At 43.5% G+C, this 26,957-nt stretch overlaps 1 protein-coding gene across 2 annotated transcripts in view; it reads right to left on the reverse strand.

Annotated features, from left to right (window-relative positions):
• Window positions 1-26,957, reverse strand: part of LOC118779275 (kinesin-like protein KIF1B) — a 79,233-nt gene that overhangs the window by 35,115 nt on the left and 17,161 nt on the right. The window contains exons 3-18 of one of the 2 annotated variants that reach the window (XM_036531308.1): window positions 19,278-19,354; window positions 18,590-18,769; window positions 18,363-18,428; window positions 16,462-16,640; window positions 14,322-14,433; window positions 13,725-13,802; window positions 12,136-12,201; window positions 12,011-12,028; window positions 11,698-11,773; window positions 10,953-11,031; window positions 10,690-10,832; window positions 9,544-9,585; window positions 6,014-6,225; window positions 2,753-2,832; window positions 2,097-2,172; window positions 729-808 (exon numbers count right to left, since the gene is read on the reverse strand). In XM_036531308.1, coding sequence (XP_036387201.1) covers window positions 729-808; window positions 2,097-2,172; window positions 2,753-2,832; window positions 6,014-6,225; window positions 9,544-9,585; window positions 10,690-10,832; window positions 10,953-11,031; window positions 11,698-11,773; window positions 12,011-12,028; window positions 12,136-12,201; window positions 13,725-13,802; window positions 14,322-14,433; window positions 16,462-16,640; window positions 18,363-18,428; window positions 18,590-18,769; window positions 19,278-19,354 — 1,564 coding nt within the window. Of the gene's footprint in view, window positions 1-728; window positions 809-2,096; window positions 2,173-2,752; window positions 2,833-6,013; window positions 6,226-9,543; window positions 9,586-10,689; window positions 10,833-10,952; window positions 11,032-11,697; window positions 11,774-12,010; window positions 12,098-12,135; window positions 12,202-13,724; window positions 13,803-14,321; window positions 14,434-16,461; window positions 16,641-18,362; window positions 18,429-18,589; window positions 18,770-19,277; window positions 19,355-26,957 lie in introns of those variants that run through there. The other variant, XM_036531307.1, reaches the window with a different exon arrangement.

Raw genomic sequence — 26,957 nt, forward strand, 5'->3', positions numbered from 1 at the left:
GGAATACATACTGATAAATTCCAAAATAAATTAGTTGCCTACCTAATAGCAATGCTTTCATAACAAACATTTGTGGTAATGGCAGATTTTTTTTTTTTTTTTTACCAGTTTTAACTACTGTAAAGGTTACTACAGGTCATGAAAAAGCCCTGGAAGCTGACATCCCTACTTACCAAAATGGGTAATAAATCTCAACATCCGCATTTATCAGTATTTACCCATTTCTATTAGTATTTCCCCATTTATGTTGGTATTTAAATATTTCCATCAGTATTCACTCATTTCAATCTGAATAAAAATGACACCCAGCTTTTTAGAAACAAATTTAGGTTCTTAAGAAAAGCAAATCTGGGTCACACCCTTAATGTTATACTGAAATCTACAGATGCCAAAAGACTAATGTCTCAGCTTTGGTGATTAATTCATTTGACAATGAACAAACACAGGTGTTTCCGCTGGGCATAAAGAGGCAAACAAGACTTCTGTTAGATTTACATTCCTTATTCATCATTGCTCTCACAAAAACACTGACCCATTATTACTGAGGGGATATAAACTCCAAAATCCTTGTCTTCACTCCATATAGCAGTGATAGATAAGTCTTAACATTGTATGGTCTTACTCAGCTATTTGAAACTGGAGATCCATAAGATGTATGACTAAGATGTACGAGTGGAACCCAGAATACGTTATGAATGTTGCACTGCATTGTGGAATCTGCCCATTACCTTGTAATTCCATCTTTGATGTAGTAAAGCAGACACTCTGACATCAAGGGGTCTTCGTTCAAGTTCACCAGATGAGGCGTCTGTTGAAAAGTGAATGCAGAGTGAGACAGGCCCAGACTGCTCATGTGCACATACTGTCCCCCTGAACTGCCACCTGTTGCACAGTCCGAGAACCCAAAGCAAAAGAGACCTCTAGCAAAATGAGCGATAATGGCTGCCTTCCACAAACCTTGCTAAACAGTTATCACAACAAATTTGCATCCAGAGAGATATAAATACTTCAAAATGTCTTTGAAATCAAGAAGGAAGAAAAGACAAAAGAAAAAAGGCCCTTGACAAATGAGTGTCATTTTAATCATGTTTTGGTTTAGCATGTAATTTCACCTACACACCTATGAAACATCAACTCTTCTACCACTACACGGCCAACCTTTACTGTATCACAGTGAAAAAGGTGACATATTCAAGGTTTTTTTTAAGTCCACGGGAAAAGTGATGATAACCAAATAACTAAGAAACGGCACAATTTGTGTTCAATCTTAATCTGTTTCTACCCTCAAAAACCACTGAATCTTGGAAACTTCCAGAAAGAACTGCTACTGCTTTGGCCCTGTCAGCTCTGGCAGAAGATGAACTCTAGGTAGCGCTGTTCCCTATTTCAAAAAATGTTCTCTCATGCACCCTACTGTTTAATTGGAAATAACCCAGCTATTAAATTTGGATGTGATAATAATATACTTTAACAGTATTTAAATATAAATTATCAGAGGTCTACAGTCTACAGCACCATAAAAGTTCTTAGAAAATTGTTCAAAATATTTAACTGAACAATAATTGTAGAGTGTCTACACCCAGTGACACTTTACAAATATACGTATATATGTATTACAAATACATATATCATTAAAACTATAACAATGTATAGGAAAGCTTTAATCTGGCAATGTAACTACAAGACTGGTCTTCTTCAGTTACTGCAAACAAGCCCATGTAGAACAACATGTACTTGGTAAAGAAAGGTGGCACTTAAGGATAAATCTAAAAGAAATCTTGTGACATAGTAGGAAAACAATATAATTAAAAGGAAAAACAAATAATGAAAACGATGTGCAAAAAAGAAGGAAATGAGAATTGAAAGGGAAATTAAATGATTCAGCTTTAAGATGGAGAAATGGATTACATCTTATTAAAAACAAAACAACAAGGTCCTGCTCTGGATAACTTTGTGTGTGCAGTGTCTAGATATGATTAAATATATTTGGTGAGGGCATATTTTTCAAATTGCCAAGAGTGGAAAGTTAAAAAAAAAACATCCGTGTTATCTTCTAAATTATTATCTGTTCTGGGCCCTTCTGAAACCCTCATTACCTTTTTAGGTGAAAAAACCCCAAGTGTACCCCCATCCTCCCGGATGGCCACGCCCATTTCAGCCAGGAGCGCCTCCCTGTGGGAGAAATTGAGTACAACATGATATTGTCACTCTTATATAATTAGTATTCAGGACAGCAGAATATCAATTAAGATATTGTGATGAATATATCAGTAAAGATATTTTAATGGTTAGGGACTGTCATTCATCCATTTATTTTGCCTGAAATTTGCCTGAGTGACCTGAAAGAAATCGGTTCAATTTCTTGATGAGGTTCTTGGTATTTCTTTCATTTAAAGTGCAACTGAAATGCTTTAATGACTGTCACTGTGCACAAGCATTCACACAGCCTTGGCTAATTTCCCATGAGCACACCTACTGCTATTCTTGTTCAAGGTGTTCAAGGGCCAGAGATGTCTAAAGTGGGCAGTTAATGCACTGGGACTTCCAGAAGGACGTCACAGGTGAAATGCTACTTTCTCCCTCCCACCCCCCGCCCCCCGCCGGAGGGTCTGAGTGCTGGATGATGACTGGGATAGAGATGCGCACTGGCAGGAACCCGGTGGGGCCCTCAGTGAAATTAGGGATTGAGAGAAGGACCCCTGCTGGGTGAAGCGGACAGGCAGACGCATGGGCAGGGCCCTGCAGCACTGACCTTTCCATGCGGATGGACTCGGTCTTCCGCAGTTTCTCCTCCCACGTCTCATTCAGCTCGGCGATGATCTTCTCAGATTCCTGTGGGGGGAGGCGGGGGGTTTTATTCACTGCTGCTGGATGAATGCAAAAGGAAGAGCAGCCTTATGACAAACCATGAAACTCAAGTGCCATTTGGGATGGTACGATCGTCATAACCTTTGCCATGCTATTTATAACAACTATCCCCACAGGCCCACACCACTCACCATCTCCCTTCCACTTTATGCTCTCAGACTAGTTCAATCTTCAGGCTGATATTGCTAACAATTTAAACCTGAGATCCATTTCCTTATATTTAATGTACAACTTTGTTCATCTCCTCAAGAGAACCACAAGTAAATTAAGCAAAATAAAACCAGTTCTGAATGTTTCTTTATTCATGCTGGGTCAGTGAAAGTCCCCACATGCCATTATCCCAGATCTCATGATAAAGAAGGGCTGACTGGCTGAATTTTGGGGCCTTGGTTAGTATTATTACATGATACTCAGACTGCTCTCTTCGGAGGAGTAACAGTGGGCCCCACATGAGTAGGCTTAACACCTCTACCATCTGCTGTTGAGAACCTCACCGCTGACAGAGCAGTCACCATCTGCATCAAATTCACGGCTTCTTATGCGCTCTGCGGAATGTTAGGGATGGGACTGCGTCTATGCAGTGGGCTTCTCGTCCTCCTCAAGTAAATGTAGCAATATTGGTGCTTGTTTAAAGCGGCCGTTCAGTGTCTCATATTCATTGCTCGAGTATGTACATTCCTAGAGGGCTCACCTGTGCTATGCACTGACTTTGTGAGCAGGCGAGGCCATCTCAGGTAGATGCAATTACATCTCAGCTGGCAGAGAGCCATGCCTCAGCCTTTGATGACAGGGCAATTACCTTTTTTAAATTGACCTGCACTTTCCAAACTAAATGAGAGTGATGTGTTCCGAAAAGACCCCTCGTTTACTGTGCCCACGGCAGCCATTGGAGGCTGCTCTGGCTACATTAGTCCTTCCTCCTTCTGCACCAGCCCGATGCTGAGTGACAGCTAGAGCGCCAGCGATCATGGAGGCGGTGATGCAATCTCCATGGAAACAGCAGATCCTACTTGCCTGACGACGTAGCCCTGTGTGGTTTCTCATAGAGAGAAGTGAGAGGAGAAATCCAGCACATTACGCACCCCCCCCCCCCCCACCTGGCCCCTGTTCCGTAAACCTGGTCACGATCTGTCTGTTCTTTCCTCTATTCTACAACAGACAGATTGATCGTCGTCAACTAGTCACTCAGAGGCCATGTCACATGTTCACAACTAGGATGCATTCAGGTGATATCACATCCATGTGTTTAATCCAGGCATTTAATGTGATCACAGATATGACATAAAACGACTGTGTTTTTTTCCCCTTTTTTCCTGCCTGCTAAGAAGGCTAAACTCTGGCAATGACGTGTATGTGGAACTATCGTCTGGGTTACCTTGGTGATTCGTGACACTAGTGCCATTATTTATTAAATATTGCACGTACTTCATATCAGCCCACCAGGGTTGGATGGGGCATTCATTTTGGGGGATACAGATATTATAGGGAAAGGCAACCCTCAGCTAAAACCATAGGCACAGATAGCAAACTGAAGTCCTCAACACAATTAGATGGTGGGGGGGGGACATGTGCTTACAATCCTATAAAAATGCTTTATTTACTTCATCAAGGTCTAATTAACATGGAATAATATGGACTAATCTGAGGGGAAGGTATAGACAGGAACCGTAATTGCCTACACACAAATACAGTATCATCTGATGGATTTTTTCCTGGAACTAGACAGCAGACAACAACAGCACAGCAGTGAAATGTGCGGAATTTGCTCTCTTTTGTTTCGCTCCGCTTTGTCTGCCATCATTTGCATTTCAATGAATTCTAATGAACTTACCCCCAAATTACTACCAGGGGCTTTAAATGGGCATGGGAAGGAGCGATCAGCAACACAACCCTCTGAGCACCCATACCCAGGGTAAGGTAGCATATGTTCACCCATGGGAAAACATACGCTACATTACCGAAAGAGATGGGTAGTTATAAACAAAACAAACGTTTTTATTCCAAGACATTAACACTGTGTTGGCTCGCCTTTGGCCTTACTGACCACTTTTATGCATTACGGAAGAGTGTCTACTAATTTCTGGGAAAAATGGTATTGAGCTCCATTCTTCCTATAAAGCAGCATTTACCAAACCTCTGCTGGTGGACCCCCTGTCCTGCATGTTTTAGATCTCTCCCTGCTCCAACACAGCTGATTCAAATGATCAGTTTGTTATTAAGCAGCTTCAGGAGTTCATAACGAGCTGATCATCTGAATCAGCTGTGTTGGAGCAGGGAGAGATCTAAAACATGCAGGACAAGGGGTCCACCAGGAGAGGTTTGGGAAATACTGCTTTAATGCATTAGTGAGATCCGCTACTGAAGGGGCCTTGGCCTTGCCCAAATTCTGTCTTCTAATTAATCCCAAAGATGTTCTGTCTGCCACTGCAGAGTTCTTATATTATTCTCTTCAAACCACGTGTAGTCACAACTGTAGTCACACCCATTTTCCTGCTATCAGATGTCCCATGACTTTTGGTTCGACAGTGTAGACTGTCTAGTGCTACTGATACCAATTTCTGATAAAAGCTTAGACACTTTGGAAAAAGAAATATTTTTCTGTGGTTGCTGTGGTGGGAAAATATAATATAAAAGGTAGAAAATGCCTGTCATTGGTGTTTTTGGGTTCTGATATTTCATACTGATGCAATCCGGGCTCTGCTTCAGAAGTGTCTGAGGATTAACAGCAGAATCTTACTTGGCTTTATTGCACAAGATGCATCAGAGCTCTACCTGTGCAGCTATGTTCCAAACAAAATATGCTGAGACATTGCAACCTAGCAGTATCTAACACTTATACGTTGCAACTTTAGTTGACCATCACAGTGCATTGCAGTACAGCATGCCCTACCCTTCCACAGCAGCAACAAAAATACCTTTCCCTCAAACTAAATCACAGTCATCTTTGCTCTGGTGTGGGGATTAACTGCAGTAGCAATTTGTGTCACTGAAAACTTTGCAAGACTGAAAACAAACATGACAGAAGCGACAGTGTCCTCCGCACAGGCTCAGTCTCGTCTCCAGCCCAGCCTCGGAGGCCTGGGCAGAGGAGGCACTGCGGAGGAGGGGTGGAGAAGGACACGGAGACAGGAGGACGCTGGGATACCTTGAGCCGCTCGATGGCCTCCTCCCCTCCAGGGGTGGACATGATGCGCTCCTGGATGCTGGTGACGGACTGTGGGCCCACCTGGCTGCAGAGCGAGCCGGAGGACGGGGAGGCGGTCAGTGAGCCGATGGGCGCTGTGGAGAGATGGCCGGGCCGTTGGTTCTCTGAGGCTAGCAAGTACCTATGCTTACTGTTGTGTATGTCTTTCAGGTCTGAGCGACAGCCGAGAGGTAGGTGGGTGAGCGGTGGGGGAGCAGGAAACGGGAAAACGACAAAAAAAGGTACAAAATGGACAGAGAGAGAGAAAGAGGAGAGAAGAGAGAGGGGGGAAAGGTTGGTGTAAGACGCACACGTCAAGTTAAAAGGACCACAAAAGACACAAGCGGTTAGCCACAGTGGGAGACAGTTTTCACACAACGGTTTGTGCTTGTCGAAAAATCAGTCTCTAGTTCTCTGGTCACAACACCTTGTGTTCAGATTTGTTTCTGAGGTGCCAACAACGGGAAAGAAGCTCAGCTTTAAAATAGGTATGCTACTGTTGGTGTTCTTTTGCCATGTTTCTGTGGTCACTTGGCCATTAAACTTATTACAGGACAAGATAACATCTCTGCTGGTATAACAAACCCTTGTGCTCACAAAGGTAAGCCAGGGTTCGTAAGGCTTTGTCCAAAAACAGACAAAAATGTTTTTATAAAACCTCCAGTTAACAAAACTCTTCACGAAAACCCTACTTAAGCTCTAAGATCAATGATAATGATATTGTCATTTATCGTTTTAATGAATATTGTCATTATAGACACATACTCCAAAGATATATAGTAGATATATAAGATATATAATGGCCAGAGAAGACTGGAGTTGGTGTGAAAACTGTGTTGCACAAACGTTAGGGGTATGGAGACAAACAGGTGAGGGAGTCAGAGAGCAAGGTGGGGAGCGACAGGAGACATGCTGCAGGACGATCTCTTAGTCTCGGGTCACCATACAGCAAGGTCCCAGGGGGTTAAGCCATGCCCCATGGGATATTTCAAGATACTGTGCAAACTCCAGGGATAGACCACTTAACACGTGCACATTCTCCTTATTGCTTTCCTCCTGGGGTCACAGAGGAGATGTGAAACAACCATAGGTCAAAACAGTGCTCTAGTACTGGGGCTTGCAAAGGAGCTGAGTGTGTTTTGGAACTCTGTCATAGAAACTTCTCTGCTAAGCTGCGGAGATGGATACAGTGATTACACATAAGATGTTTTCCATGTGATTCTTTCCACTGTTAAAAGCAGTAAAAGATCATTTGCTTTTTGATGTATTGAATACCTCAATGAATTTTCCCTACAATGGGTATCATTCAGCTTGTTTTTAACTTGACCTGCACTGAATTTCATCTCAATGGCACTAATGTAATCCCTTTTTGATTAATAACTGATTTATTTGTCACCAAACATTTTGTTTGATATTTTATTGGAGATTATATTAATATCCTGCACTGTGTATAAAATCTTTCTGGATAAGGCCATTTGCAAAATGAACAATTGATAATAATGATAATAAGTAATAACAGATGTTGAGACAGATGTTAACTATATGGTTTTCTTTGCTGCCAGGTGGAGTGGTGGGCCTTCCAACTTTAAGAGATACTGGACTAGAGGACAAAAAAGAGGGAAGGGGAGCAACACAGAACACAAAACACCCAAGGAGAGAGAGAAAGAGCCACTTACAAATGAACAGCATATTGGAACAGCACTAGCATGGTCTGCTATATCAGGTGCTAACAGACTGAGAGGTCGGGAAATGCACCCTTCCACTTGTGTATCCAGGCACAAATATGAGAACCTAGCACTATTCTGTCATTACAAATATTATCTCCTGAGCGGGATAATCAATAACACAGCAAGTAGCAAGAGAAAGAGCTCAGCAGAAACTTGTTCTTGGACACAGGGTCCATGAAGAAAACATGGCAGTAGGGAAGAAAATGAAATGCATACTAAAAAAGCAAAGAAACACCCAGCATTTGACAGATACAGTACACACATTACTCTATGATATGTGGCTGTCTGCGAAGATCTCCAGCCCAAGAAGGAGGCCATGACGGGATGACCATCACAAGAATCACAGCTACCAAATGGTCGGAGACACAAAAACTTTCAATTTAATTTATTTATTTTATGATTTTCTTTCTTTATTGTTTTCTGCTTTTCCTCCTCTGCTGAGAAATGCTGAATACAATCCTCTGATAAGGGCACATACGATGACTATTTCACACTACAAGCCCCACAGTGCACCAGGAGAGTGAATGCCAGATGGAGGCTAGGCACATCCCTCTGAGAGGACTCAGCCTACACTCAGACCAAAGACCTTAGTTAACAGAGTCACTATTTAACTTAATTTATTCAGTGAAGCAGTTAATAATTACACATTTTTCACTTTGTCTTACCAGAGTAGGCTTTCTCATCCAGTTTGGTGACCTGCTGTTAAATGTACATAGTACTACATAAAGTTAGTGTGTACACTATTACTGTGCTTAGAGAACTAGATTCTTCATTGAGTCTGTAGCAATCTCTACTATATGGCGATTACTCAGGCTCAGTTACACCTCAGTGCTGCTGTGTTTCTGTCACTATATAAAGCTGTTTGTATTACCTCCAGGCATATCTCAGCCCCAGCAGGGAGTGGTCTCTCTTGGGCCCCTTTATGATGCAACACTCAATGTAGCCAATCGTGAGTCGAGCGGAAGTAGGCATGTGTGTTTATTGTGATGTCATGGAATGAGGAATCCCTGCATCCACACAGGCCCGCCATCATTTCTTCCAGGTGGTTGAATACGGCAACAATCAGTGCGGTACACCTAAAGCCTGAGTGCAATGCAGCCACCATGCAGCTCATTCAACCACCACCAAGCCACAGGCTGGCACCCTTCATCTGAAATGAATCGCTGCCACATCACAGCCGCTGTGACCTGGCACTCACATGGTCATGTGAACATCATTTGTTGGCTAATTAGCTAAAATCAAACCTACATTTTAAATTCTCAGACAAACTGAAAAGATTTCAAACTAACTGTTAGCAAACTACACTCAAATACTAATTACCTGTCATTTAATTGTTGTCAAACTAACTAGTATTATAATTTGATTATGACAGTGGTCAAAAGTCTGTTGAATTGTAGCATTAGAATTTCCCCTCCTTCAATTTCCATGCCCCACTAGTTTTCTACCCAGCAATCACAAAGACGGCAGCACTTTAAATAGCATGCACACGCAAAAAAACTGCAAACAGTATTCTGTTGCGCTGCACTAGCTACACAGATACCCTTTCACAAAACACCCTTGTGGTAAATAAGGCCTTCCCTTTAATTTGGGTCAGTTCATTTTTCTCTGACTCCTTGCACTAAGCTTTGGGGTGAGCCTGGGTCATGCAAAGCTGAGGTCTGTTCAAGGTGAGCAGGGGTGCAGAGGGCGGAAGCAGAGGGAGGTCAGCTATCAGGTGAGAAGGGACGAGCAAGACACAGCAAGAACCAGCATGTGAATACACACATTTGCTTCCACTTCCCGGGTAATCATCCCCCATCGGCTCGACTGAGGGGAGGCAGGCAAATATGAGAAGGGTCAAAGGTCAGATTAGTGTCACACAGACCAGGGAGGACATAGAGAGATTCTGAGGTCTTTTTTTTTTTTTGGACTGAATGAGTGACACAGACAGTACGACACATAGAGATGAAACACAACACTGTATCAGGATGATGTGCATGCAGAGGCAAAATCTAGGTGCATTTCTCACATTTGTGCAGGTGCTGTGTTGTAAATGCCATTCATGAAAGTCACAGAGAACAGATGGCTGGTATTTTAGATCTTATGTAGTGTACTTAAAAACACAACATGGAACCAGTCACTCCATCTTCATCCTGTAGTACATTGAATTAACATGCAGTTTCAAGTGCTGAACACATTAATAGCTAAATCAAGAGGATGACTACCGTACACTTTCGTGGTTTTGTTATAGGCTGCATAACTGGCCATTAGATTTACTGCCATACAAGGCCTGGAAGGGCTTTTGTGTACACTACTCCTTTGAAAGGCATCAAAAGTGTGCTTTGATATAGTCAAAAACTATGTAAAAGATGACATACAGATTCAGCTAGTATGAAATGGTGCTGACAAAGGAAAGGTAAAATGTTTCAGTTAAACGAAAGCTGAGCCAAAATGGCTGGTAGTAGGCTATTTGTGAAGCTGTGGACCTGGAAGTTTGGTTACTAGCTGGATTAGCCTAGCCTGCCCGGCAGACAAACTGTAATGTGGTATATTTATGCATCAGTCTGGAAAGGGTCAGTCTTTTGTCGATTTGGCCTACCCCATCATAAATGTGCTGTTTATGGGTAAGCCCCTGGGGTAGCACTTGCCTGTGACAGGGTGATTTTTCTGAGGCACTGTCCAAGCACAACATCTAAATTTCTGCCTTTTCCACTGCCCAGAGGTAGGTGTGTGACTGACAGAACAATAACCAATCCAACAGCTCGAGTAAATTTAAGAGTGCAGTGCAGATGGCCAAACGTTAACAGTGTGACCCTCTCCAGTGCTTCCTTCCACCCCTAACACTCACATGGCAGGCTAGGAGCAGCCTTCCTTGGATATGACAGAGCACAGCCCTCCCGCCAACAGGCGGCGCTGTGTATGCTGACTTACTGTCCAGGATGTCGCCCAGGCCTTGGGCGCGCAGCAGGTCCTTGAGGCGCGTCACCTCTTCCTTCAGCTCACGCACCAGCCTGTTGTTGGGGTCCTCGTTGATGACAGCGTTGCACTTAATCTGCTTGGCCCGGTCCGCATATCTATGGAGACAGAGGGGGGTCACCTCTGGGCTTGCGTGGTGACCGCTGACTGACAGGACTAGCATACACGAAGGTCTTCTTCGACCTTTCATGAGACGTTTTGTAGGAGACGTGGCCTACCGTAGCGTGCTGAGGGTCTCGTCATAGTTGATGTCTGCCGGGCTGAGAGCCGCCACCATGGCCGTCCTGGAGTTGCCACCTGAGGCACACACAGGCACAGGGTCACTAGCGGCTCCCGTCACATGACTCGGCACATTTCAACACACAAAGCGGCTGATTAACTTTAACAGAAACAAAAGCCTTTTCGACACGAGGTTCCCAGCGAAGGGAGGCGAATAGCGGTCTGCTCAAAGGGACTTCAAACGGATCTCAGCTTTCAACAAGAGATGTGCGGGCTTTCCCGAATGAAAAAAGGGGTGAGGGGGCGGCTCTCGCAGAGGCACGCAGGCCGGTCAAAGGAGCCCCGCCACGCTGGGTTACGCAAGCGCGGATGCGCTGCATACTCCACTGCCAGGCGACTTTCACAATCAGTGCAGTCATGTATAAACATCCTCTCTCGCTCTCTCAGCGATGACAGAGGGGGAGGGGGTCTCACTTCATTATCACTCACTCCTCTGCACGGCTTTCAGAAGAGGAGGAGAGACCATCTTCCCTCAGTGCCAAGTCAAAAATCAACCAAACCAGACCTGCAGTTCATGGGCATTGCCTTTGTTTTATCCGCATTCATTCATGAAGCATGCCATATATGATGTAATACATCACATACTGATAGCTAACCATACCTGTATAAAATTCATTACAGTAAACAGTGGGCAAGTGAATTGAAACAGTTACAGTGAGCTCTACTGATATCTCTGCGCCTTACCTAAATTCTCCCTGAGCAGCCATGTGAGTACAGAGTCTCTGTATGGAATGAAGTCAGTCTTCTTCTTCTTCTTGCTCTGTTTTGGACACACAGAACACTTTCAGCGGGGAACAGAGAGCACTCTGACTGTCTGTTAGAATTAGCCTTACAACATGTTACCGGGAGGGGATGGAACGTGAGGATAGTTTTCGGAATGAGGACTGAAATGCAGATAATGAAAATATTATGCTGAATGGAAAAAAGCTGAATTCTACATGCATATTCCCCTGTGGTGGATGCGACAGGTGCTGGCTGAATACTGAATGAGGTTTACCTTGCTGGTACAGTTATCCTGATCAGGGAAGCATAGGCGGGAGAAAGAACAGGACATTGGACAGTGTAACATGGCACCAGGTTGAGATCAGACGCTCATCGCAATCTGAGGGTTAAAACACTTACCACCTCGGCTAGGGCAGAGATGACTTTGCCCAACGTGGTGAGAGATTTATTGATGTTTGCCCCCTCCTGAAACACAACAACGAGAAGAATGGAGCTGGGGGATGACACCAAAAACACGTGCGATGGCAGCCCAATTAATCTGAATGGCTAATTATTATGTAACAGCTGATTATCACGTCCCCTTGCTCGTGAGATAGTCACAGGCAGCCCCAGAGCTCATTAATTCCTTTCTCACTGGCCTGAATTTCCTCAACATCTCTTCCTGTTTGTCTCTCACTTTCTCCCTTTCCTGTGACGGGTTCTGTTACAGTGCAGAACCTCAGGCAGCAAGAAGGACACCTAGTATTGCACTCAGATACTCTTCATCGTTTGACAAAACAACAGAGAAGATGCCTGGACAGGCAATCAACGAGGACAAGGCCTGGCCTGGCCATCAACCTTAAGGACAAAATTACTGGGGGAAATGGGTACAAAAGGTATTGTAGGTTCCCAGTCTACTGGACCAAGAAGCCAAATCATGGACTGTGACTTGTACGTCACAGGGAAGGCATATTATATTGCAGGATGAAAGCCTCCTCAAACCACCGCTGCAACAGGATCTGCAAAACACTACCAATCAAGCAGAATAAGTAGAATTTCAGCTACGGAAACAGACTCTGAGAAATGTGGCACTCAGCATAAGTGTTCAAGGTGCTGGAAAGCCACAGTCTAGACGAGGCTACTCAGGCAACAGTATACCGGCGCTAACGACCGTGACTGAAACCATACACTGTCAAACCTGACAAATGAATAACTACAGCAGCGCATAGTGCTGTAAATAGCACACAGTACAGTACATACACCGTATGTGTACTGTGTGTGGGGGGAGATCTTTGGAATAAAATATTTAAAAGAATAATGGCAATCAATGTAATGTGTATGTGTACAGTTGTGAATATTATCAACTGCATATTTATAGTTACATAGTCACTTCCTTGTGCTATATGTACCTTATTCCACTGTTGCACTGCGCATTTTTGGGGGTTGTTATGACCTTTAAGAGCCCAACATGGCCTTTTGAGATGCATGTCCACCTTACCGTATCATCCACCTCCTGTCTTAACTCACTGGCTGACTTAACATCCTAATCTACCTTGCCATTTTACTACTTACCAGTGTAATACATGTAACATCAACTGGCAACCACAGCTCACAGCTAATAATGCAATCAACAACACGCAACAAGCCAAATCAGAAAATCAGTGAAAGCACTCAGTAATGAATTTATTGAGCAACATATGACTATGCTACATACATCTGTTTTGTATATCTAGAATATACTCCTCATTGAAAGGGGTGCACTGCATAAAATCCATGTACATCTATATCGCTGTCATGTTTTATTACATCTAAACACCTTTGCCATTCATAGATCCCAGGCACATAATCAGAGATGAGCTCTACTTGCGGGCGGAAAGAAATCGAATGAAATTAATGTCGTTAACTTCTGCCTGGCCTGCGGCGAGGCACCATTTCCGAAAATAAGGGAGCAGACCCCGCAGCCGGGTTCTTAGAAGGGCAGCAAATAGCACGTTTTAAATTAGACGCACCTTTAACCTTGTCCCTTTCGCCCCCGTCGAGTCAGCTCGCTCGCTGCCTGCCAGGTCCACGAGGCTGACTTTGCTGACCTGAAACCAGAGAACACAGGAGACTTGGAACTCCCCGCCGCAGGAACCAAAACCGCTCCCCAGGGGGAGAGGACGACAGGTCCGGGCAAATCGCCCACAGTCCTTTACACTTTCGCAAAAGCAAATATATTCTCATTACAGAGAACATGTACAGTTCTCTTCTTAGAATTGCTAGCAGCAACTCTGGAAGTGATACTTTGGCTTTGATGCACAAGGCAATGGTTTTACATTAGTTTTGCATTAGTCTGTATTAGTAAACCTTCATTGTAGGTACACCAGCAGCGACACCCTGCAGAATAGTTTTAACTCATTAAATGCATTTTATTTTATTCTGAGGTTAAAGTAATTGCTGTTACTACAATGGCATTAACTCCCATGTTAGTTTCCCAGAATGGCATTAATTAGACAGTATCTGTGCTGTTAATTGGCTATCCCTATTGAATGCCTTTCTCGTAAGTCACTCTGGAGAAGAGCTTCTGTGTCATGTTAGGGATGTACCAGGGCCTCTATGACTCTGACCTTTTCAGTGGAGAGGTCGGTCTCGCTGTCATGCTTCTTCTGCGTGAAGACGATGGTGAAGACGGCGTGGGACCGGCTGCTGGTCTCATTCATGTTTGTGGCAGCGACCGTCCTGTGGAGCCACAGTTCGAACACATCAGTGCATACACAGCAAAGGCAATGATGCTGTCTTCTGGAAAGCTGGCCAAGTGGACATGACCTAAAACCGCTAACCATAAACACTCATTCAGTGTGCTCTGACACTCAGCAAACAGTGAGGGTCTCTCTTCTGGGCACTGTATGTGTTGCCTCTTTGAAGAACACAGAGTAAGGCCTGGTGTGCAGTGCATGCTGGGTACATTTCACTCATGGTCTGTAACCCTGGAACATACTGAGGGCATACAGAGGCAACACTAAAAACAGGACTTAAAAATGGAGCTTCTACAGTAAATGCCTCTCCTCTGCCAGCAGGAGGCAGTGCTTCTCCTCAGTGTCCCAAGACATGGCGCTCTTGCAGCAGCACAGTGAGTCATAAAGTGGGACGCATCAATGAATCAGCCGACAAAGACGGATTACGGAAGATGAGTAATCAGCAGAGGAAGAAGAAACAGACGCAGGTTGGAAACGGTGAGCGGCCCAGCATCGCCATCTCTCCCCAGGGACTCTCTTTTCATCATTCACCGATCTGCAGGAGGGGGACGACGCAGGCACATTGCCCGGTTGGGACAGGGGCCCTTTACACCGCCAACGCACCCGAAATAGGCTCTCCGATTCAGCAGAGCCAAATTACAGCAGGGGCTGTTCTTCTCAAAGTCCCGTGGAGGAATATGCATAAAGCAGCGCATTGCAGGGACGGACACAAAACGCCCGGTGGAGTGAAAACAATCTATCTGTCCCAATAGGGGACAGACCAATCATCAAGCACTTCCTGGGTGACACAGCAGCAGGGAAAATACACTAGCTTAGAAGTTTTGCTGGGTGGCATAGCAGTTGGAGCGCTGTGCTTCAAACTGCAGGTTTATTCTCCAAGCAGACCAAAGTACCGTTTAGAAATGTGATTTCATCTCCTTCTTAATGTAATATTCAAATACAGAACAAAATTGGACCACTGTGGATGTAGTGGTAGGCAGAGGTTAAATGGAGAGAATGAATTGGATTGATTCAGAGTCATGCCCTAACAGCCTGCTTTTTTACCCAGTATTCATAAAACATTGGCAGCATTTTCACCTCTAAAGAAAAATCTTGATTGGTCATGATTAACTTGATGAGTCATGACTAACTGCAGTCCAATGTGTTTCCATCACGGTAATGTTTCAATTATAGTTCAATGGTCATCATGACCTTATATCATTTAGGCTGTCTTTCTGTGGACTGACCACCCAAAGACCGCTATCAGCAGTACTTAACAGGTTGCGATGCAAATGCAATCAGGGAACTCAAATTAATATTATAAAATTACTAAGTAACAGAAGGCTCCTCTTGTTTGTTATGAATCTAGTTGATATGAATCAACTTGTAGTTGGATCTAATGAATTCATTAATGAGTTAAACATACCACAAAAAGTAAGATAAAGATATCTGCTTTATGACGGAATTGTAGCCAGCTAGTTGCACATTTCACTCTCCAAGAACACAGGAGGGAACTCAGTGTACACTCACGTTACTTGCTCTTCCGTCTCGACCCCATAATAATGGCAGAGCCAGTTTGAGTGCCTTAAGCAATCTCACGAGTCCACATTGTATTCTTTTTAGCTCTTTTTCCTGCTGGCAATTTGCTGAATAGCTCGGCCTTAGCTGACGCGCATGCCAGCATCTGCTCTCTCTGTGAGCCGGATGTAAACATGACTTCTTCCAATTCAGGTGAAAATGTCTGCTTGACCTCATACATCTTCAGTATCATTATACAATCCCACTCTATGTGCCTATGCTATGTCACAAGTGTGTTAATTATAACTTATAATTATAATAACACTTATAATAACAATATTTTATCATGACTAAAAATGCACTTTCCATTATTCATTATTCTCTTATTGACTGACTCCTTGACAGTAATTTGCTGCTGACAACATTTCAGCTGGCTGTAAGTAATCTTCTGTTCAAATTTTTCTCAACCATATGTTAGGTACAGTTTTCCATGGGCTTGCTTTACGAGCCTCACCTGGCCTTGTTGCCGGCATCCATCAGGTCGGCAATGTCAGTGTAGGAGGTGACGGCCAGCTTGGACAGGTCCTCCACATAGGGGCCCATGAGGGGGTGCTCCCGAACCCGCAGGTGACCCTTGTTCTTGGGGTTCAGCAGGTCCCGCACTCTCTCACAGTAAATCTCCATGTAGCTGACCTGAAATGCATTCACTCTTTGTCACTTGTCCCTCCACCCACGCAGAAATGAAATCTACTCTAATATATTGAGAAATGTATGTTTCATCCATTGGTTATATTGCAAATACAAATAAAATATATTATTTCAAATCAAAAATATATTGCAGTATACCAAAGCAGCAACAATTTTTATATTATAAATATATTTTATACTTATATATTATTTTTTGCATGTTAATCTCTGCTAACTTTACTGAACCCTTAAAACCTTGACAATATAACCAGATTCTTAAGTTTTTTACCTATGAATATGCAATGCAAAAACACCTTTATGTAGCACCTTTGACCATTTGAATGGCTCAAAAACACACAACATGCTATTATAATTAAATTTGACAAAAGGTTACAGCATGACATGATGGTGCATGGATTCAATTAGATGAAAGAATGCTTGTGATTTTATTAGAAAATCCTCAATATAAATACGAGAATATGTGGCACACAGTCTTAACACTCCAATACCCTTTGTTGATGTCTATGCATCTTATCAAATTGGTCACAACAAAAAATGAGTACCTCTTCAATGAAATATAAGATAATAATAATGAACTAATAATTACTCTCTGCTCCGGTGACAGTAAACAAATTACTGCTGGCACTTCACCAAGGGAAATCACGCTGTATGATTTAAAGGTTTGTGCTGCATAACATCCCACGAGCTGTTTTGCACAGGTGTGAAACCATAACTGGGAAACGCGGTCTGGGCTGCCTCACCGGGCAGATGAAGTTTCACTCCGCAGACCAATATATCACTGATAACCGTGCGCATCACACATGGAGACATGTCCACATGCTCGCTGCACCCTTCTCACGTTCCCTGCAGTGTGAAGCGTGCCTCACCGGGGTCTCCTGTCCGGCATTCCTTCAGTTCAATATGAAGGTATGATGGAAAACGCCGGACGGGATGTGTTCCTTTGAGGTTGGTGCTGTGTACAATGCCGGGAAGCCTGAATTCTGAACACATTTGTGTAAAAGAAGTGGCCCACCCTGCTGAGGCTGTCTGTCAGAGAACCTAGAACAGGACTGCATGTCCGTGTGCATAAAACACCTTGTCCAGACTGCCTTGTATTCAGGGCAGAGACTTACATCACAGAGAGCAGCATTGCTTGCTACCCTTTCGTCATTTATGTTCTAAGAAATGCTTGCTATGTGTTGATTGAGTGGGTGAAACACCTGCTGCATTCAGTTGGTTGGAATTTGTTCATATATTATGTCGTTTTTTAGCAGGACTGTCACCAGATGTGTTGTCAGTCCCGATGAATGAAGCTACAGGAGGGATGGTGTGATGTCCCCTGTCATAGTGCTCCCCTCTCCACACAGCGGCTCTGATAAATGTACAGTGACTACGAGGAACTATGTTCACCGGGAATGTAATGAGGCTTTGGCCAGAATCTTTACGTTTGGTGTCAGAGTGACACTCGTACTCCCAGCAACTGAGTAGTGACCCATAATATTTTTGATACTGGCAAGCAATGACATAATTAAAGGAAGGAGAACAATCAAGCAAGGAAACCAGAGGCATTTTTAGCAGTTTGTTTGGTTGTGCCTTTGCTCAGGCTGGTTCCTTTGTTTTGTGTTGAGTTTCAAAATAAACTGTTCGTTTTTGTACAAAAAAATTCTCCTTTTGCCATTTTATGTGTGGCGTATTGGCTGGTACTTTTACATGGCACCAGGAGCTTACCTCCACTGAGTAAGACATGTCCTCTTGGCTGTTGTCATTGATTTTCTCAAAGAGTTCTTCACAGAGCTAGGGGGCGAGCGAGAGAGAGTACACTGCAGTTAAGTGAAGTCATTACGAAAGCAGTGCCAGGAGGCTATTAATGCTAAACACAAAGCTCTCCAAACCCACCACTGTTCTAGCATCTTGTGATGCTGACAGGTGACCAGGTATGGCGTGTGGTGGCATACCTGTGGAATGATGCCCTCCTGGCCCTCCTCTTGCTTGCCCATCATGGTGTAGGATTTTCCTGCCCCGGTCTGGCCGTAGGCGAAGATGCAGACGTTGTAGCCTTCGAAGGCATGCTGCAGCATCTCCTTCCCGATGTCATTGTACACAAGGGACTGTGAGGCGAAACAGGGGTCCTCCAGCTGAGGGAAACACGAACACACACGCACACCCACGCACACACGCACACACACACAAGCAATTACTGCTGGTGCCCTGCTCACCTTAAACCAATTCATTAGTGAAATTCTATTTGCCTTGACAAATTTTTTTAGCTTTATCAGCCACATAAGACAGCCCTGGATTCAATCAAGATTTGCCAATAACTCTTGACCGCAGGTGTTGTATTATCTCAATAAAAAATTCAAATTTTCCATTAATTCTGGTGCTTGCTGAACTCATGGAACTGTATTTGTGAAGAGAGAGTAACACTTGAATTCAATTGTGACAAAAATGCCAAGCTAGCAAAATAGCTGAGATGTAAGGTGCTTAACCAGTGACAGATTTTTACTTGCATTTTGAAAGTGGCAATGCAATGAAGTCCTGAAAGGTGTAGAGGGAGAGGATGACTGGCAGCAAAGGCATCTGAGGGCACTACCATCTGAACCACTGACCTGAGCAAGGGACGGGGGAACTGATTGACAAGCTTACCGAGGTGTGAGACCAGTAAGAGTAGTCGAAGCTGAAGGTCTTGGGTGGTTCCTTTGGACTTTTGGGGTTTAGAATGGCTGCAGGGAGACAGAAAGATCCATTTTCATTGTTTATTCTCCACTAAATCCACACACAGGCCAATAACCTCCATTGGTTTATGATATTTCCTGAAGGGAAGCAGAACCTGGTCAGTCTGTTGCATGTTCATCTTGTTTTGAAGTTTGTGCTTGCAATAACAATGTCAGACAGGCAAGTTATGGCACTCTGGGGCTAATCTGGATGAATCTTACATTTACTTACAGTCTGTTAGCCTAGGTAATAAATTTAAGAGCACTGCTAAGCCTTGGATTTTGAAACAAACCTCAGCTATCACCAATACACAATGTGGCCAATACAATAAAAACAATGAGACAAACAGATCTGATGTAAAAATCATTTGTATGAATATCCGGTAACAGATTTTGCTTAAATTATATGAATAACTTAATTACCTTTAGATTGTGTATTTTAATTTTTGGCACATCACAAACATTGCTATTTTACATTACATTACATTCATTCAGCAGACACTCTTATCCAGAGCAGCTTCCAACACAACAGAACAGAACTATCCATTCAAGTTAAATTTTGCATTTAATCAACAATGTATCTAATGGAGAGGTTTAAATAAATGTGTTTAAATATGTTTTTCAGTCAAAAAAAGATGTCTGAAATGCCCTCAAACTGCTGACTCCTGAAGCAGCTTTTTTTCACAGGATCCCAGAACTAAGCTCCAGTCTGTATGCCCCAGGAGCTCCAGATTAGGCCAAAGGGACAGGTTCTAAAGATGTGTCAATCAGATTAGATCGACCAATCCACAGGTTCCTGAAAGCAGGCCACCTCCCCAACCTATTGCGCTCGGCCCCACCCCTAACCCCTCTCATAGCTTTCATTATCTCTCCATATCCCAGTTCATAGTGCTAAGTATGAACGTGTAAAGTCAACACAAGATGCAACATAAATCACAATTCTGTGAGATCAGATGCAACTCATTCATTGGAGGGCATTTTTACAGGATGAAACTGAGGACATAATTAATGTAAACAAAAGACTAAAATAGCTCTTATCTGCACTTAGAGCACTGTGCTGAGACCATGGCCAAAATTATGAGCCCTAACAGGCATGCACCAGCAGCCCCCACAATTTCAGCACATTTCCTGTTAAACAGAGACTTTTGCCAAAAAAGGTCCCCTAATCTCCCGGTACGCCTCTGCACCTCTGAGCCTCCACGCTGCAATTTAGGCAGGAGGGGCCGTCACCTTTGAACTCACTGAGTCCAGCGTGCACTGCACCGTGGTGGATTGTGGGCGGCTGTCTGGGATTAGCGATCTGGGAGGGGGGGGGGTTGGACACACCAAACCACGCACCTGTTGTGCCGGGACATTTCCCCTGTAAAGCCCCCCACCCCCCCTTCTTCCTCTGCAGCGTCCCCATTTCTTAACAAATAGGAATCTGCTGCCAGGCTGGGCATGCCGGCCCTCCCAAACACGCCGCTGGGGCCACCAGCACAGATGACCCATCCTACCACAGACAGAAAGCTAAACCCTGCCGCAGACCATGGGATCAAAGGTAAAGGGAGTGTATTAATAGCTGCCCATTACTGCCCCCCCCGGAAAGACTGTCGGCCGGGTCAGCTGGGGCAGCCTCACCCGGTGAGAGGCCACCTCCACAGGCTCTCGGCTCGGTCGCACTGCAGCCATGAGCGGCGACAAATAAAGGGCTGGCGACGAGCGCGCTCCTGGCCTAGCAACGGCACAAACTGCGCAACAGCAGCGGCTGGTCTGCCAAACAATCATGGCACCTTTATGGGCTTTTAAAGCTATCACAAACGCCACACAAGAACAAAGCCACACGTGCACACTGTACATACCACAGTTTGAGAGGAGAACTTTAATTGGTTGTCTAGTATTCAAAAACCCATGGCATAACAGTTGGTGTAGGGCCACCTACCACCTTGTTCACATTGCCAGTATGCAAATGATATATCAAAAGATTCTGCATTTCAAATGATTCGTAATTCATAATAATTTGTAATTCATGATTGCCTTAAGTTTGACCTGATATCATTTTACAAAACATTTATATAGCACACATATCATTAGTAAGCAATCTTGCTAATACGTCACCCAGGTTTTTAAAGAGCGCTCTTTCACACTAGATTATATTACAGCTATGCCAGCTAAAGACTGGTCAACGTGAACTGTGCATATGATAACTATTCACCTTATTATGGGTAATGTCCAGGCTATTTTTGCCTTTTTAGGCGGGACGTAAATTTACTTCTGCAACTTACAACTGAGTCAAGAGTGTGTCTTTACAGTAACTTTTACGTGCTAGTGCACATAGCCAGCTAAGGAGAGATGCTTCACTGTCTTTATTAGATGTGAAGAAATACATACAACAAAGACTGTAAAACACAACCATAATTCACCTTATGTCCACAGAAGCTTATGATATACACCTTATCAGTCTACCAATTATAAAGACCAGACATTGTAGGATGTGACACTACCTTCGAATTTCAGTTTCAGAATGACGAAACATGCTATCGTTATCCACAGCTGCAACTATGGTATCAGCAGGAAATCTGACAAAAGACAGATAAATAATGTTGCAAATGTAAATACAAGGATAATATTATCCAGTGGTGACACATGCAGCCCAAGCTCTCCCCTAGAGCTGCACTGCTTAAAAGCAATTCCATCGCTGTTTCTTCACAAATGCCTGACCGACTGTGGCGCGGCATTATGGACCCTGGTGAACACGGCTCTCAGACTGGTGTCCAGCTTGGCAGCAGCCAATGCCATGATGTCATCTAACCTCCCGGTGCTTTGAAAAAAACGAGTTCAGCCGCACACACTTCCAAAACAGCACCACATTGTTACACCGACTCAACATTAGCGACTCTGTTAGGCCTTGGTACCACACTTCTACACTAGAAGAGTTTAAAATGTCTGCAGTTTATCAAATTCTGAGAACCTAAAATGCCCCTAGTGTTGCAGGTAATGCCCTCCACAAATGGCCTGGAAAATTTACACACTGGAAGTCTGCTTCAGCCAAGGGCAGGCTTAGTGTAGGCTTCTATCTACACTGAGAGGACATTTAAACTATAGAATATGTGAAGAAGAGAGACCAGCATCAGCCAAATGTTACAGCGTGATTCAATAGTGCAGGGGATCTGGGGCAGTGAGAGGAGGATCGTGGATTGAATGTAGCTGGCCTGGCAGGTTTTTGACCTTCACAAGGGCAGCAAGCGGCTGACGGCTAAACTGGGGCTGGGTGGTGGATTCTCAGAAAGATAGCATGCACGAATATGAGCGCACGCTAATATGTAGTAACGATTACGGTACATACACCACTCAGCAAGTCATCCCCATGCAATGTGTGGATGCTGCTGACAGACATATCCCAGGGCCTGCACGCTTTTGCTGCAGCCAGGCGTTTAACCAGCTGAATAAGCTTTTTGTGGCCTTGTTTGAACCAGTTTTCTTCACCCTGTTCTCAGCAGTCATTTAAAGAGAGCTGGAGAATCGGCCTGACCGCAGCCACGCAATGTGAACTCAGAACCTATGGGCCCAGAATGCCCAAATTAGGGCTTGTGGTATTTGTCAAGAAATTTACAGCCCGTGTTTGTCATCTGCTTTGGGTCAGTGGTGTGGTACAGTGGTTAAGGACCTGGCCCTTTAAACAGTTACAGTTACAGATTACAGGTTACAGGTTCATTTCATGGATAACGCACTGCTTTTGTACCCTCAGGAAAGTTACACAACTATAATTCCTGATAAAATTACCCACTTTTAGAAATAAAAAGTCTGTAAAATTGTGATGTATGTATGTAACCATCTAAAATAGGTTTTGCAAATAAATAGTAATGAGCTGTGTGTCACAGAGCAAGCTCTGCCCCACACACACCGCTGCCAAACTCCAGACACGACTCATTTCCTCTTACGGTCGGGACAAAGCCAAGGCGAGAGCCACAGGTTGGGCGCAAGGCCGCGGTCAGACTCCCCTTCCTGTGATTCTTCCACTTATTAAAAGCAGTGAGCTCAACACTGCAGTGTTCAGTGTTGACCCTAGCGATTGTTGCTCAGGAGCACCTGTGTGCTCATAATTTTTAATCCTCCCTCACTGCCACCCCTCCCCACCAAAAGCCACGTCAGCTGTGTTAATTTGGGGAAAGTCAAGCTGGCCGCTGAACCTGGACAAGAGATAGAGACCGTTTTAGAAAGAGGGGGACATTCATCTTCAAGAGGAGATCCACTGGATAAGGGAGACAGTTAACTGAGAGTGATCTTGGCTGACTTTTGAGTTGAGTCCATGTAGTGAGTTCACAGAGCTACTGAGCTAGCTTACACACTGTGTATTCAACAGCGAAAAAAAAAAAAAATCCAGTCCAGTATGACAACGCTTTAGCACTGAATGCTAGATTTCTCATATTAAAAATTCATTTCTCTCTAGGAACACATCTGCAGTTGATGTAAGATACTGAACAACAACAGCAATATACTATACATTCATATGCATATTCAATGCACACAGTAACCATTTACTCATCCATAAGAATAACAACAGCTGGCTGTTGACATGGCACAAAATGGCAGTGTTGTCTACTAGAGCTGATCTTGGACAGGTGACAGCCATGGTATATTTAGAAAGAAAAAATACAGATCGTGACAAAGGCATGCGAACCCGCCCGTGCCGCTCTGTTTAACGTCTGGTTTATAGACTATAATCTAGCTCCCTTCACTTTCCATGATGCTAGGTACTGCATCTGAATATTGGTCACCATGACAACCTCAGGAACTGCAAAGCAGGATGCTGAGCCTGGCTCATTCCAATGTACTGCTGTTCATTTCTGATTCTAACACCTTCCTATACAAGCAGGGAAAAAACCCAGACAATCAAAATTCACTTAATGATGGTATAAGGACATCAGTGAAACTAGAATAGCAATGCACTCTGCTTACTGTAAAATCACACCGCTGACCAACCTCTCAGTATTTAGCAAATACACAATATGTATTTCATGTTACAGGGACTATTGAATATATATTTTATTTTATTGGGACCATATATGAATGTTAAATGTAGATAACACAGTGGGTCTAGTTAGGCAACATTGGTCATATGAGAACAGCTTTTTTGCAAAATGAGCAGAAAATGTCTTCTACATGTGATTAAGATATGCAGACCTTTGTGACCAATGGCTCTTTCATCATTCATAAATCCTGAATTTACACACACACACACACGCTGTCTGAATTTCATTTTCGTCTTTGCTTTGGCTGTGAAACTTTTCTGTCACACACACCACATATTTGTCTTCGATTTCCCCAGACTAGTAACATGTGACATCTGTGTCACACAAGTGCACATTGTGTACTTTAGCTGTAAAGTCACAGCAATGATGGGTTAACTAAATATATTCTGTAGTATACGCATAAATAGACCTCAACCGTAATGTAGACATAAATACCAAGTCAAATGCCCAATAACATAAATGGGGGTGTTCATACTATAGCCCACAGGCCAAACATCACTCACGATATTGCTTAACCAGGTGCCCAGAACAATTAACTAACATCAGCAAATGTGGCCCTCTGAAATAGGTAACCAAAAAGAAACAGGGCAAAATTCAAAGTGGCAGCCAGTTAGAAAGTAAACACAGTCCTTCAGTGTGCCTGGCAATGACTCAGTATTGATGCATCCATTTTAGCAGACAAGGTGATACAAGACCACTTGTATTACATGTGCGAATGGTGACAGTGGGCCATTAAGGAGTGGGCTGCCTTGAGAAGTATGGGAAACCTCAAAGTGAATGAATATGTCACAAAATGCAGGGTAAATCCATGGTATCTTTGTCTTGTATCATCCTCACAGCTCACCTGCTTATGGTATTGAAGGATTGGTGCAGAGACTAAATTCTCAAATTATCATAGGTAATACACAGGTAAAAGCAAGTCACAGCTCTTATACAGCTACAAATCCCCAATTGGGACAAACTGATCAGTGTGTAAAATGGAAGTAGCAGTCCATAAGATCAGCATTATTTAGGAAACAAATAAAAAGCCATAGATATGGCTAAAGAATTTTTATCAGAATAAGCAAGAGGTATCCCAATTTGGAATAAACATTCTTTATTAAAAATTCTAAAAAATGAGTGAACAAGCAAAGCCTTGAAGACCACGTTTAAAAAGACATATTGTGGCTCCTGATGACAAAGCTGAAGAAATGGACTTACTTCAGCCCAACACTGTTCGTTCAGACTACCCATACGGCAGGCAACAGCAGTAAGACAGGTAACGGCTATCAAGTTTTAATAGACTCTTGAGTATAACAGTGGAAATGGAGCATGTGTGATCTGCGTTTCCTGAATGAAGGTATCGCTGTACTTGATCTACCATAACTAAAGCCCCTTTACCAAGCTGCATTCCTCCAACAGGACAGACAGGCATGTCTCAAATAAAAGGGGGGTGGGGTGAAAATTCTCAGTAACAGCTGTGTTGGGAGAAGAGGGCTGAGCTGTGTCCATTCGGCTTGTGGGGGGCATTGAGTTCCCCATCGGACTCCTCCCCATTCAGTTGGTGATAGGTTACCCGGGTGTGAATAGCGGGCCTAATGCGATGGAATGTGGTCCCAGTCCCTCGTGGGACCGACCTCACGCCTACAGCCTTGTCCCATCAACACACACCATGGCCTGGACAAGGCCAACCAACTGCCCTGCCCTGTGCGCTCTTTTTACACAGACATGGAAAAATAGCATTAAAATGACACAAAAAAAACAGGAATAAACCCCACTCTTAACTAAACTACAGAATTCTACATTTATTTCAATTTGATGTGTGTAAATTTCTATTGAGCACATACAGGCCTTGGGCAATTTAGTATCTTCTCTTAGGCCTGTGCAATGTAACGTTTCAGTCATTAGTGAATAATGTCATCATTAACAGTAAGAAAGAAGTAACTGAGAAACCCATTCTGGTTTTATTTTTGCATTTTAGCATATTTTAACATGCAAGCCACCTTCAGTCACTGACCACTTCTGGTTCAGAATGGGGCAATTATATTCAAGCCAGTTTGAGCTGTGGTTAGCATAGTTAGCATGAGAAATCATAAAATAGCCTGCACGCATGTATTTTTTTAACTGTCATCAAATGACAACAAACATGATTCATGTTAACAGAATCAATAATGGCTACAGACTGATGTATGGTTCATTTTTTGGAACCCTTTCTGAAAGACCTTCTATGCCACTGGGGAGTTGGGGGATTGAAAGCTGTTCCCAGGCCACACCTGGCCTTAAAGCCACACCTGTCTTTTGTTCTGCAATAGGAACCACATTAATGTAAGGATTGTATGACACTATAGGCTTCTACTTCTACAAAAAGGCTCAAATATACACCACACTGAATAACTACACAATTACCTTGTGATCATAACAGCAATGTTCTCAGGCTGCACAACAATAATAGGCATCAGTGGATTTTGATTTGGGCTAGCTTGCAGAATTGCTGTGAAGAACACTGTTTTATAACTATGACAGAGTGACAGTGTGAGTGAGATATCTAATAATCAACCTACTATGAATAATGACCTACTCTGCAAAATTCTACAAAATAACTAGTGTGTTTTCAGCTAACA

The sequence above is a fragment of the Megalops cyprinoides genome, chromosome 6, assembly GCF_013368585.1.
Source record: "Megalops cyprinoides isolate fMegCyp1 chromosome 6, fMegCyp1.pri, whole genome shotgun sequence".
Classification (NCBI taxonomy): domain Eukaryota; kingdom Metazoa; phylum Chordata; class Actinopteri; order Elopiformes; family Megalopidae; genus Megalops; species Megalops cyprinoides.